Source organism: Etheostoma cragini, chromosome 11 (genome assembly GCF_013103735.1).
Source record: "Etheostoma cragini isolate CJK2018 chromosome 11, CSU_Ecrag_1.0, whole genome shotgun sequence".
Classification (NCBI taxonomy): Eukaryota; Metazoa; Chordata; class Actinopteri; order Perciformes; family Percidae; genus Etheostoma; species Etheostoma cragini.
The window spans coordinates 11,374,482-11,386,726 of NC_048417.1; the positions used below are offsets into that span (position 1 = coordinate 11,374,482).

The following is a 12,245-nucleotide window of genomic DNA, read 5'->3' on the forward strand; positions in this document are numbered from 1 at the left end:
ATCAGCAATCCTGATCACTTAGACTATATGCCACCTTGCAATACAAACATACTGAATGAATGAATATATTTTTATAATCATGTCAGATATGTCATACAGACAATGAAATATGCCCAGCTCACACGGGCTTACAAGACACCATTCCTTAGGACAAAGGACAGTATGCCAAAGTAACCACATACCATACACAAGTAAAAGTCTTTTTTTGATATAACACACACACACACACACACACACACACACACACACACACACTACAGAACAGTGGGTGTGGGTACAACTGAGGATAGCTTGGGTCACATCAGTGTGTAATTTTGCCAGTGTACTTATGTAGGCTCACTGCTAAATGTGCCCCTGAGATGCTAATATACAAGTGTTTCCCCTCAGCTCACATTGACTGTTACTAACCACAATATCAGACTTTAAACTTCTTTGTTTGTGGTTATACTGTAAAGACTTATTGAAATGTTAAATAACTTTAGTCTAAATGTTTATGTGGCATTAGCTAAATTATTTTTATGATTAAATGGAATACGGTCTTTTGTTGTCAAGAATACAAAAGTATTATAGTAAAGGCCCAGGTGACTTTTTGAAACGGATGTACTAATAGACAGTCTTAACAGTTTTTTTGTATTCTACATCCAATTTTTTGAATGTGGAATATTTTTGTTTGTTTAATATATTTAAAAAAAAAAGAAAGAAGAGAGAAATATCAGTGATCATTCCATAATGACTCATTTAAACTGTTTATGAATCTTCAGTTGATAATTATTTCTGTGTTCTTGGAGTGTGAAACAACTGTAAGCGTTGGTGGTTGCAGGTGCATTTACAATAATGTCTATCCCACCCATTTACTGGAAATGGTACTGGTGTTTACATGTGTGTTGTCCCAGTGGGGCAGCAGCTTTGGGCAGGGTGTTGTGGGATACTCCTCTTCTGTCCTTTCAGTCTCGCCCTGCCCTAACATTCCCCTGCAAATGGTGGGTGTCCAGTTGCCACAGGTTATTTCTGCGTTGATGCCTTCCCTTCACACACTCCAACTGCTTCACACTAAGTCCCGCAATAGAATAGAGCAGCCGCCTTCAGTCAGACCCCCAAAATAGCCCAGGGTGTGTGGAGGGTGGGCTGACTGCGGACCCAGCAAGGTCCAAAGAAGTCATGTGCTCAACCTTGTCTTCCCATAACACAAACAGAGAAAGGACAGGAGTCAAGATTCAGTCACAACACAAACCAGCTGGAACTCATCTTACTCAGTGGATGTACTTCAAGAAGTGACTGTTTCTGACTTTGCTTGTCACATGCACTCACTGTAGTTTGAAGGGACAGCAGACTGAGTGTGAGCATCCAGTATCTGAGTGGCTGGTCAATCCTGGACCATGAAGCTTAGTGTGGCGTTGTTTTTTGCGGGGCTCTTCGGGGCGTTGGCAGCTGTGTTTATCCTCCTCTCGTTTGGAACTGATTACTGGCTGCTGGCCTCAGAAACTTGCCACCCGAACCCTGATGGATCTGTTGGCCCGGGTGGCGTGACCACAGAGGTGGGTATTTGACTTGAAACAGCAGCAGATCAAGGAGGAAAATCAGTTATAATTTGTTAGGTCTTTCTTATGTCTTGATGAATATTAGTTATCATGTGTTTTTAAATTGAAAAGAGTTCATATTTGTAACCACAGGAATTAAAATGAGGTCAGCTGTTCTTAGGCTATAGAGCGATTTCATGCTGTACTGTAAAATTGCACTCTGTTATCTCATACTAAAACATATTCCGTCTAATAGTGGATTTTTCAGCTAGAATTTGAGTCGCTTCTACTATTTAGAAACTGTGATCAGTTGCTCCAATTATTCTTTCAGTAGATGAACTGCAGGGTGGAGAGGCAACCCTGCAGTACTTCTTGTAACCAGACACTGTTTAATGTAGTGTGCAGCAATGCAATGATAGAGACATATCTTGCGCCCCTATGATAGAGATACAAATACCAGTAGTCCCAGTGGTATGGTACTGTATTAAATATCACTGACTAGAACATACCTAGCTTTTCATAGTGGGCACTGAAACTAAAATCGAGAGATGTAATCACCACAATAAAACCAAAGTGTTAGCACATAGCTTACATTTATAAAATGTGAGAATCCTTTTACTTTAATTTAATTTAATTCTGGACAAGTTGTTTACTTCATATATAAAGGGAGGATAAAGTGTGAAAAGAGCAGGATCCATTTAGGTGTTTTTGCTGACGTTCAAAAATACTGACCACTTGTGATAAGTCTTTCCAGATTGGGAACACCTTTGGCCTGTATGCTCGCTCGGCACCAAACCTGCATGAGGTTAGAGGTTCTTACTCAGCTCAACCCTTGACCTAACTAAGCAGCTGCTCTGCCACCGTGGCAGCACACCGTTCACCTGCCTCAATACATCATCAGATACCATGGGGTGCATCAATAATTATGCTTATACAAACCCTATTCTGCAGATTTTATATATGTATATTATATAAAATATATTTATTAATGAGCCACCATTCTGTCCTTTGTGCTATCTTTCAGCGTGGAGATGTGTTGCTGCAGGAGAGCACTAGTGATATCATTTTTTACCATGAGGGTTTTTTCTGGAGGTGTTCGTTTGGAGGTAGTTTGGGAGATGACAACCTGATGTTAAAGCTCTGGTTCAGTAAGTGAGACACATGTTGTGATTTTGGTAGCTAACCTGTGTGCTTTGTTTCCTTTCTCACTGTTTCCACTGCTTCATTTTTGAAAAATGATGGGAGTAACTGCAAAATCAATTAAATTCAGTCCTTTGCATATTTTGTATCTTTTCATCTGTACTTATTACAACTCAATATGGAGAAATGGGATATAAGTATTGAAGTGGTAAATCCTTCCCATTTGCTATAAACTGTGCTTGCACATGTGATTAAGGCAACAAGATGATTATTATTAGAAAACACGTTATGCTTTATATGTTATATATGCTATGCATGCATTCTTTTTTTTGTGCCAAAAAGTCATTCACATACAAAGAGATGTTAGTATGTTATCTTGTGTGTTGTCAGTATGTTAATGCTCAGGCTGTTCTCATGAACCATTCCCACATATAGCTATGGAAACAATGCAGTTATGCACTGTAAAGATACAATGATGTAATGATATTTAAAAAAAAAACAGTTTTTAATTTTCTGCTGTTCATATGACACCACAATGGTAGAAACCCTCTCATGTGTTTAGAGGCTGTGCCATGTGATGTTATTCTGGTCTTCTGTCAGGTGATTGTGGGCATCGTCTATTTTATGATGGAGGCTTTGAATGGTGGTTCATTGTCAGAAACAGCCTTTGGCTCTGAAAGGACCTTGTGAGGGTCTGGGGAACTCCAGACTGGAGAAGTGAAGAGAGCAAAGAGTAGGAAAGATGATAAAAACATGAGAGAAAAAGTGAAGAATAATCATAACTTTGTGACAAAATTTAGTTGTACTGCAATGTACATATACCGTATATATAAATATAAACAGTATATATATATATATATATATATATAGTATTTAAGTAATATCCTCTAACTGCAAACTGTGTTTTTTTTTACTTGATTTATTTATTCTTTCTCTCTCCAGCAAATCAGCCTCACATAAAAGTGTGCATGCACGCCTACCTCTTCCCATTCCCCGTGTCTCATCAGACCCACAATGCAACAGAGTATGATTCAGCTATAAGTAAGTGTCTGTTTATTAATTGAGATTTGCCTTATTGTACAGATTGAGTTTATTTTCTTTATTGAGACACTTGGCCAACTACTCTATGGTCCAGTCTACAGGGGCTTCTGGAGCATCTTCATGCTCATTGGTGTGGCCGCTGTAGTGCTCGGTGGGTTCTTCATCATCTGTGCTGCACCGTTTGCCAGCCATCGCTTGTATAAAGCAGGTGGCGGCCTGTTCCTGGCATCTGGTAAGGTTTCAAAATGGTTGAATCCAGTGGTGGAAAGTAACTAAGTACACTTTGGCCTACTTAAGTACTGTACAATGGGAGGTAATTGCAGTACACTTGATTTATATCTCATGTATGCTACTTTATACTTTAATCCATTACACAACAGCTTTAGTTACTGGTGATTACAATTAGGATTTTACATTACAGGTTACAAAAACCCTAATAAGCATTTGAAATCCAGTTCATTGCATTATAAAAATAAAGGGTTCCAAACCTTTGTGGTTTGTGGCTTCTTTTTAAAAATCACTGTGAAGTTGGGAGTCCTTGTCCAAGGTTTAGATGTCCATGCAGTTCCACCAAAGATACATTTCCCCTCTATACTTTTTAGATGGTTTTATTATATAACTGTTTGAGGTCCAAAGGATATTTAATATTTCTGAGAATTTTTATAGACGATAAAAAATAAAAAATGACTTTACATTTGTGTGGCAAAATGTTTCTTTTTCTTCTATCCTCTGCCATTAATCATCTCATGACCTCTTAGATTTATTCTATGACCCTTTGGAGGGGATGAGACCTCTAGGTTAGGAACTTAGGGGACTTAACTCTCTAAGTAGCTAAAATCAGCTCTACCTCAACCAGCAACAGTAAAATTCTGGACAGCCATTGATCCAAGAGTATTAACAGCCTAATGATGTCATATAAAATGATGTATCACTTACAGAGGCCATTTGTTTGCCGAACAAATACTTTTACTTTTGATACTTTCACTGCATTGATAACATTGGACTCATAATACTTTTAGGATTTTAGCTTGTAATGGTACACTTAAGTAAAGTCTGAGTACTTCTCCCACCACTGGTTAAATATGTATTTCTATTCCCTGTTTTGGTTCGAATTTGTTTATATAGAAAGTGTGCAGTTGAGTTCTCATCCCTGACTCTGCTGCTCTTCTTTGCACTAGGTTTTTTCCTGCTGTGTGTGGTGGTTATGTACGTACTTTGGGTGCAGGTGTTGGATGTGGTGGATCTCTACATAGACCACCAGCGCTCTACAGTGTGTCCAGACTTCCAGCTGTCCCTCAACTACGGTCTGTCCTTCATGTTTGCCCCTATTGGCATCTTCTTCTGCCTCCTGGCTGGCCTTCTTTTCCTTCTCATTGGCCGAACTGTCCAAATTCACTGCCACTGACTTCAACCAGCAGCCGGTTAGAGGAAGTGTTGAGGCTTGAGGTGGTTGGTCTCAATGGTGTAGTCTAGGTGATGCACAGATATATACATTACACCCACTGAGAAAGATCCAGGACTTCCATATACCCACTGTGTTTATCTTCTTCGCATGGGCTAAATAAAGGTATGTCTAGTGTAAATTGGTACATAAAAGTGTATGCGATTGCAGGAAAAGAAGTCTTTGATGCTCAAATTGTCCTTGTGGGAGGACAGCCAGCCCCCCCACGTTGATATGCCCCCCCGGTATCAGTATACGATACATTAGACTACACTACTGGTTGGACTGTTTCTTCTTTTTCGCCACCAGACCTTGAACCTTTTCCTCATTTTGTCTGACATGTCACTGTATGGAAGCTCCATGGTATAGATGATCTGTCTGTCTTTGTTCCAGGATAAAAAAACATTGCTGCCATTGTTTAATTTTGAAATGGGGTCATCCAACCTGAGCTATTTTCAATTCAGCTAAGTTACATACAAGTCTATTCACAACAAGCGGGATCCCTGGCAGTATAAATTCCATCAGTGCATAACACTTTTGTTTGAATCTTGTATGTTGATGGTTGTCAGGGTTATGAGTGTATGTCAGATGACCAGCAATAAATCTTGATTAACGTTAATTCAGACATTTGTGTTTGCTATTTGTAAAACATAGTAAGTAATATAAATACATATTTTGCTTTGTATAGTGTTTTAAAAATATCTTTAAAATAAAGTGCATTGTGAAAAGCTATAAGGTGGGATGCAATTTTTTTTATAGTCTGTATATACAGTAATGAGAGTCAGTGTTTGGAAAAGACCCAAAACCAATACTTCCAAACTGTGTGGCACTCATCTCCAAGCCCATTCAATTATACTAAAGATGTGACATTTCTTTCTCTTTTTCCCCCGCAGCTGTAGTTCTTAGCAACCGTTACATAAACAGAGTAAATAGGGCAGTTGTTGCGGACATTTTTAAGATGCAGACTTATAAACATTGCATGTTCAGGTGAGTATTTACGACAACAGGACAGCGTATGCGTATCGGCTCAGTATAAACTACACATCCTGTGATCATCTAATAAATAAACATGCCACTCAACAAAAGTGTGGCTCTTTTGATGAATATGGAGCTTTATGGTGCAGAACATACCGTATTGGTACGAATATAAGATCCAATAAGATGATATCCCCTCTTTCAAGACTCATTTTTCGAAAACTACTTTTTGAAGACCCAATCTTTTTTTTACAAAGAAAATAATTTTATTTGACAACAATTCTGATGAATACGTATTGAATAAAACAAGGTAGGCTGTTGTTTTTAAAATCTTTTAAATAAACTATAATTTTCAATATATTTTTTGATGAAAATGTCACATTTAAATGAATGGTAAATAAAACATCTACAAATTTTAGTTGATCATCTCTAATCCCTTTGCTACTATTAGACATCATTAGGCCGAATCCCACTCATTTCAGCCTCCAGTCCTCCAGGGGTCCTCTTCGCCTGGCTGTGTCTATTTGGGGGATTCTATTGCTGACTAAACATCACATTCAGCTGACAAACTGCCTGTGATTGGTTAATAGCCCCGGCAGTCAGCGCCATCTTGGATACTGGGCCGAGGTAGCCGAGTATTATTATCATTTTCGCACAGAACAATGACTAAATAGCCTTTAAGATGGATTTATCGCTTTGGAATTACTCGTCAGAGTCTCTGAAAACGCTTGGAAAAGTTACGGTTTTCCCGGTCGGATAACTAAGCTTCTGGAAGGGCTACAAAAACACCAAAAATGTTGCCGACAAGCTGGGTCTAACGGCTACACAGCTAAAAACAAGATGTGACACAGGGTTGAAAGATCCCGGATTTGTGAGTTGATTTTTGTATTCATAATTATTTTTATATATTATGAAGACTGTAATTCCACGATGATTCAAAGGAACAAGCCTACCTATGGAGCCTTTACCTTATTTACCGTATGTGGTGTCTGAGCCATGCTGGATGATGTGTTGACAGGAATCCGCTTGACACTCTTTCTTGATTATTTCACGTATCCCGCATACTGGGAACTTTTCTCCACAAAAGGCGATGCACTGCTACTTCTGCTACTTTGGTGGAGTGATTTGCTGGCAGCATCTGAGACGCCCCGTGGTGAGGAGCAGAGACTAACAACTGTGCTTTTCAGGTGTTGCACTAATCACTCTGCCCAAGTAGCAGCGCTTTGCCTTCTGTGGAGCAAAGTTCCCGTATATACTGTATATGGCTGTGTCTCATGTGACCTTGTTATTTGTACATGCTGTGACCATACAAATCACAACATGTACATTAGAAAATGTTGGAGTTATTTTGTCACTTATTGGGAGCAGTAGGCTAGATGGAGCCGGTTACCACCAGGACCTGTGCTAAGCTAGGCTAGCGGTGGGTGCATCAGACAGAATTGTGAAAGGATGTGTGCTCTTGAGTCCAGGTTTTAGGTAAGCGTGTAGCTAAAAGTAACAGTTGCATTTTATAGAGAAAAAAAGAAGAGGCTCTTAAGATTTATTCCATGTGGAAAAGGTGACAACGTAAAATTAAAAGTGAATTAGATCATTTAATTCTAAAGACATAAATGCGTTATCAAACTAACAGCAATGACTAATCAGGAGAACACCATTTTTTACATTGACTATATTCATTCTTGCAGACAATTTTCCTATAAATAGTGATGATTGCAACAAAGGTTTGGAACATTACAAAACATTTAACTCAAAATACCACAAGAGTGCGCTGCTGTCTCACATGATTTACACATCACCCTCCACCGGGAGAGGCAGAAATCCTATTTTCTTATCTACAGTCTATGTGGAGTGTATGTGGCATTATGCATTTATTATACAACTTCAGAGGTATGATCTGTAGATGAAAGAATTCACACCTTGGCTGACAGACGGACGGTAATTTCACTCATGAATGGAGCATTTGATCAGGATCTGAATGGACTCCTGTGTCGATTCTCATGTGTCTGTATCAACTCTGTGCCTTTGGAGCTTTATAATATGTTTATCATATATAGGGAAATGCATCTGTGATTTGCCTCAGAATGCAGAACGAAGCAACACAATGTAAGGCATTGATTACTTTGTAAGATTAACTTTGCCTTTATAGAAGACACTTTTAGGATAGAGATTCACACTTCCAAATTCCAGAAATTTCAGCTCAGTTATATGACAAACTACTGATCACCTCTGCAACAAGAAGAGGCCACAGAGGTTGGCAGATGCTAATAAATTGGATGATATAATCACAGGATTTGGCCTGTGTCAGGTTGGAGTGGTCCTTTCATCTGAGTGTCCCCAAGGAAAGAGATTTCTTATCTGGTGGACTTCCTGGTTAAAATGAAATCCTAATAAGATATAAAAAAAAGGTTTATCATTTCTCAATCCATATCCAAGTGAGAGTGTGTGTATGTATGTGTGTGTGTCTGTGTGTGTGTGTGTGTGTGTGTGTGTGTGTGTGTCTGTGTGTATATATATGTGTGTGTGTGTGGGAAAGAGAGAGAGAGAGAGAGAGAGAGAGAGAGAGAGAGAGAGAGAGAGATGTTTAATGCAGGTGTGGATCAGGCTACCTCCAGAAGAAGCAGGGCCTTGCAGTGAGTAATGCCATCAGACTCCCAGCTGAATTCAGTGCTGTTCTGCATGATTGCCCATGATAATTGTGTGTTGATAGGGAGCGCTGGAGATGGAGTATAATTTCCACTGAGAGATTCCTAAACAAATACCTGTGCTCAGCAGAGGGATGGAGTGCAGCAGGAGGTGAGGAGGAGAATAGTGGATGAGGGGAGATAGAGGATGAGAGGGTAACACTACCAGAGGAGGAGGAGGAGGAGGAGGAGGAGGAGGAGGAGGAAGCAGCGGTCTCATTGCACGTCCTTATAGTCTGTTCATAATCCAACAACAGCAAAGCCATGCAAGAGACTCAATTTGAAAAATAAGAACCAACATTCTTTTTCATTTTTATAGCCTAAAAAAGATTGTTTGAACTTTAATGACTGGCATAATAATAGTGACGTGTAAAGACCATCTGGGAATAGAATATAACAAGCGATAACATGACATGACATGACATAACATAATGATCAAAAATAGAATGACAGTAGAATGGACATGTCCATTTCTGGATAGCAGGATGGTCAGAGTTGTTACACACACACACACTTACACACACACACACACACACACACACACGCACGCACGCACGCACGCACAGGCACACGCACACGCACGCGCGCGTTAAACGAGAATCTGGTGAATATGAAAAGAGCCTTCTAGTATCAAACTTCATATACAAAAAACAAACACGTTTTTGAGTGAAGGTCTTAAGAAGTGACAGGGTTTAAAATAAAAGCCTAATGCAGAAAAACACATTTTTAAAAACTTATTTTTTGCAGTGTTAGAGATTTAGATGACGTCACTGAGACAAAATTTCAACAAAAGGCTGTTCCAGCGTTTGAGAACCTGACCGAGAATGCACTTTTAGTTTTGAGTTTAGACGTGGGAACTGCTAGCAGAGTTTTATTGCAGGATCTGAAGATGAGTGTGTGTATGGTGTACGTACTGTATAAGCGCAAATGCTCACAAATGCGTGCTGGAACAAATGCCCTTTATGCCAGACGCCTCAAACTAGAGATTTCTTTTGTGTGGCTGTTTACAAATGAAACATAAAAAATATGACGGAAGTAGCTATGGCATCTTGGTAAATACATAGAATGTAAACTGTGTATGCTGCTTGTGTGAAAAGATCAGAAAAGAAAGTCCACAAAGACGCTGTGGGATATGTTGAAGTCCTTCACTCGTCTGGTCAGGCAAAGAAGATAAGTCTGACTCTCAGTCAACTATTGTATGTTTAACTTTAAGGGAAGTTCAAGTTAATTAGAAAACACTCTTTGCCTGAGCGCTCTCACCTCATGGCAAGTAGTGTAGTTATCATTGCTTATCTTCCAAATGTATCATAATCCCACATGACATGCAAGTCAGATTTCATCCAAATCTGATTACTTTCAACTCTCAGAAAAAGCAAAGTATTTGAATTGCATGAACAATATGGCAAGTCAAATTACACGCTGCTTTCCTCTTTAGAGATAGTTTTACATAATTTCCCATTCGTTTTGAAATAATGAATAGACAATGGACTGTATAATTGTGAGAATTTACAATTCAGAGGACTGCGTCGTATAATCACCATGCATAATTCAGAGCGTTGAGCACATAGGTCACCGGTGGCAGTGGCACAAAAAGTAACTTGGTTCATCAAACAAACAGTTAAAAATCAACACTTGTTATGCCGCCAAACATTGCAAAAAAACTCTTTGATGAGGAATCATATCTCTTTGAGATTAAAGAGGAAATACAAGAAAGTACATGAAGAGCATCCGATTATCTATATCCGTCACAGAGAGTCTTACCTTTTCAATTCCAATGGAGTCTGTGAGTTCTCACTGATTTGTAAAGAGGCACTGGCGGTATAAAAACGGGTATTACATTATTGGCCAGTGAAAGCATCACCTGTACTGAGTGGTTCCTTTCTGCCCCTCTAACATCCTCTGGCCTCACACCTCAGTTTGTGCATATAAATTACCTTCCAAAGTGTGTATGGATATGGATAGTCCTTGTTCATGCTCAAGGTCTCTTGTTTCAAAGGCATGCTAATGTCTTTCACAGTGAAACTGCTCTCAGCGGCCCTCTATTAACTGCCAGAGCAACTGTGTAGGAGATGATTGGGACTCTTCAACTATCTTGAATATTTATACTTTTATATTTTCAATGGCACATATAGTATAGCCACAAATCCTAAACAAAGATTTCATTCAAATTTCATTGCCTATTATTAGATTATTTCAGCTCAGAGAGTTTTGTATTTTTTACTTAACTATGGATGTTAACTAAATTTGTAAAATATTTGGTTACGTACATCCCATGCTGGTGGAAAAATACATGTTAGCACCCACTAGTAGGTAAATTCTCACTTTTTAAATTCTTTCTTTGGGATTGCTGTGTTTCATCACCGTCCACTTAAAGCTCCATATTTGTGTATAGCGTCCCCTCAAGCTATTCATTAATGCTATAGTACAAACAGCCAATGGATTTGATCATAAATATTCAAATCTAGCTCTTGCATATCATTTCTTATGCAGTGTTGTAAAGCAGAGCGTTGGAGTGGCATACATCAAGGCCTTCAAAGCCACTTAGCGTTTCTGTGCCAAACGTATCTGTCCCCATCTGAACAGTATGTCAGTCCCAACATTTATTTGAAAAAGTGAGAAGTTGTGCATAAATTGATTTACATACTTCTAAGTAATGTCATTAAATTATTTTTCTCTAATTTAGTTTACGTTTACACTACTTTTCAATTCATTTATTTATTTTTAAGATTACTTTCTTTGTCCCTGGGGAAATTTGTTTGGATATTTTACACTTTATTAGGTACATCCGGTCAATCCAATACAACTGTTCTGCCGTGTCTATTTTTGTGATGCCTATAGTGTTCAGTTTTTTTTACACTGGCATATAGGTGTTAATTGAATTATTTGTTTTAGCATTTGTTCCCTAGTTAGTAGTGTTGTTATGTTATTACAATTAGAAACACCTCTTAACATGATGTAGTCCATTTTAACATTGTCTTCAACTGACCTCAATTGTATATAAAGGAATTTACACATTTCCAACAATGTCAACAAAAACTGAGCATAATAAACTTGGGAAAGATAGTTGTACTTATTAAGTGTACCATTAAGTTGCCACTGACCAACTGTACACTAATTGTTTAATTTCAAAAACTTAATTAAATAGGTTTATTTGAATAAAGCACCAAAACTTGTTTACCATAGTTGCAACCTAATGCTGTCAATAATTTAGCAAAAGAAGAGTTTACTCATATTTGCAACAATTTTTGTCCTTACTGAAAGAATTCCTAATTTTTCATTGACTCAAAGTACAGATCATTCACAACCTTAACAAAAACCAATATGTTTCACTAAATTCAAGAGAACAAAATGTTTTTCAGTATTTTATTTATATCTTCGCTAACAGGTCCATTCCACGCAGCTTTAAACCTCAGATTCTCCATCCAGCTCGTATCAACGGTACAATAAAAA

General features: G+C 38.4%; 1 protein-coding gene across 1 annotated transcript; it reads left to right on the forward strand.

The window, feature by feature from the left end:
* Positions 1-1,121: 1,121 nt before the first annotated feature.
* tmem182a (transmembrane protein 182a) lies at positions 1,122-6,011 on the forward strand. Its single transcript, XM_034886358.1, has 5 exons — positions 1,122-1,535; positions 2,542-2,665; positions 3,600-3,698; positions 3,793-3,930; positions 4,877-6,011. The coding sequence occupies exons 1-5, from the start codon at positions 1,377-1,379 to the stop codon at positions 5,101-5,103; spliced, it is 747 nt and encodes a 248-aa protein (XP_034742249.1). The 5' UTR covers positions 1,122-1,376; the 3' UTR covers positions 5,104-6,011.
* Positions 6,012-12,245: the final 6,234 nt, after the last annotated feature.

What these genes read in the sequence shown, in the direction of transcription:
- tmem182a (XM_034886358.1), top strand. Translation starts at nt 1,377, where the DNA reads ATGAAGCTTAGTGTGGCGTTGTTTTTTGCGGGGCTCTTCGGGGCGTTG. An exon ending in GATGTTAAAGCTCTGGTTCA is followed by an intron (nt 2,666 to 3,599) that starts GTAAGTGAGACA and finishes TTCTCTCTCCAG; the next exon opens with CAAATCAGCCTCACATAAAA. An exon ending in CGGCCTGTTCCTGGCATCTG is followed by an intron (nt 3,931 to 4,876) that starts GTAAGGTTTCAA and finishes TCTTTGCACTAG; the next exon opens with GTTTTTTCCTGCTGTGTGTG.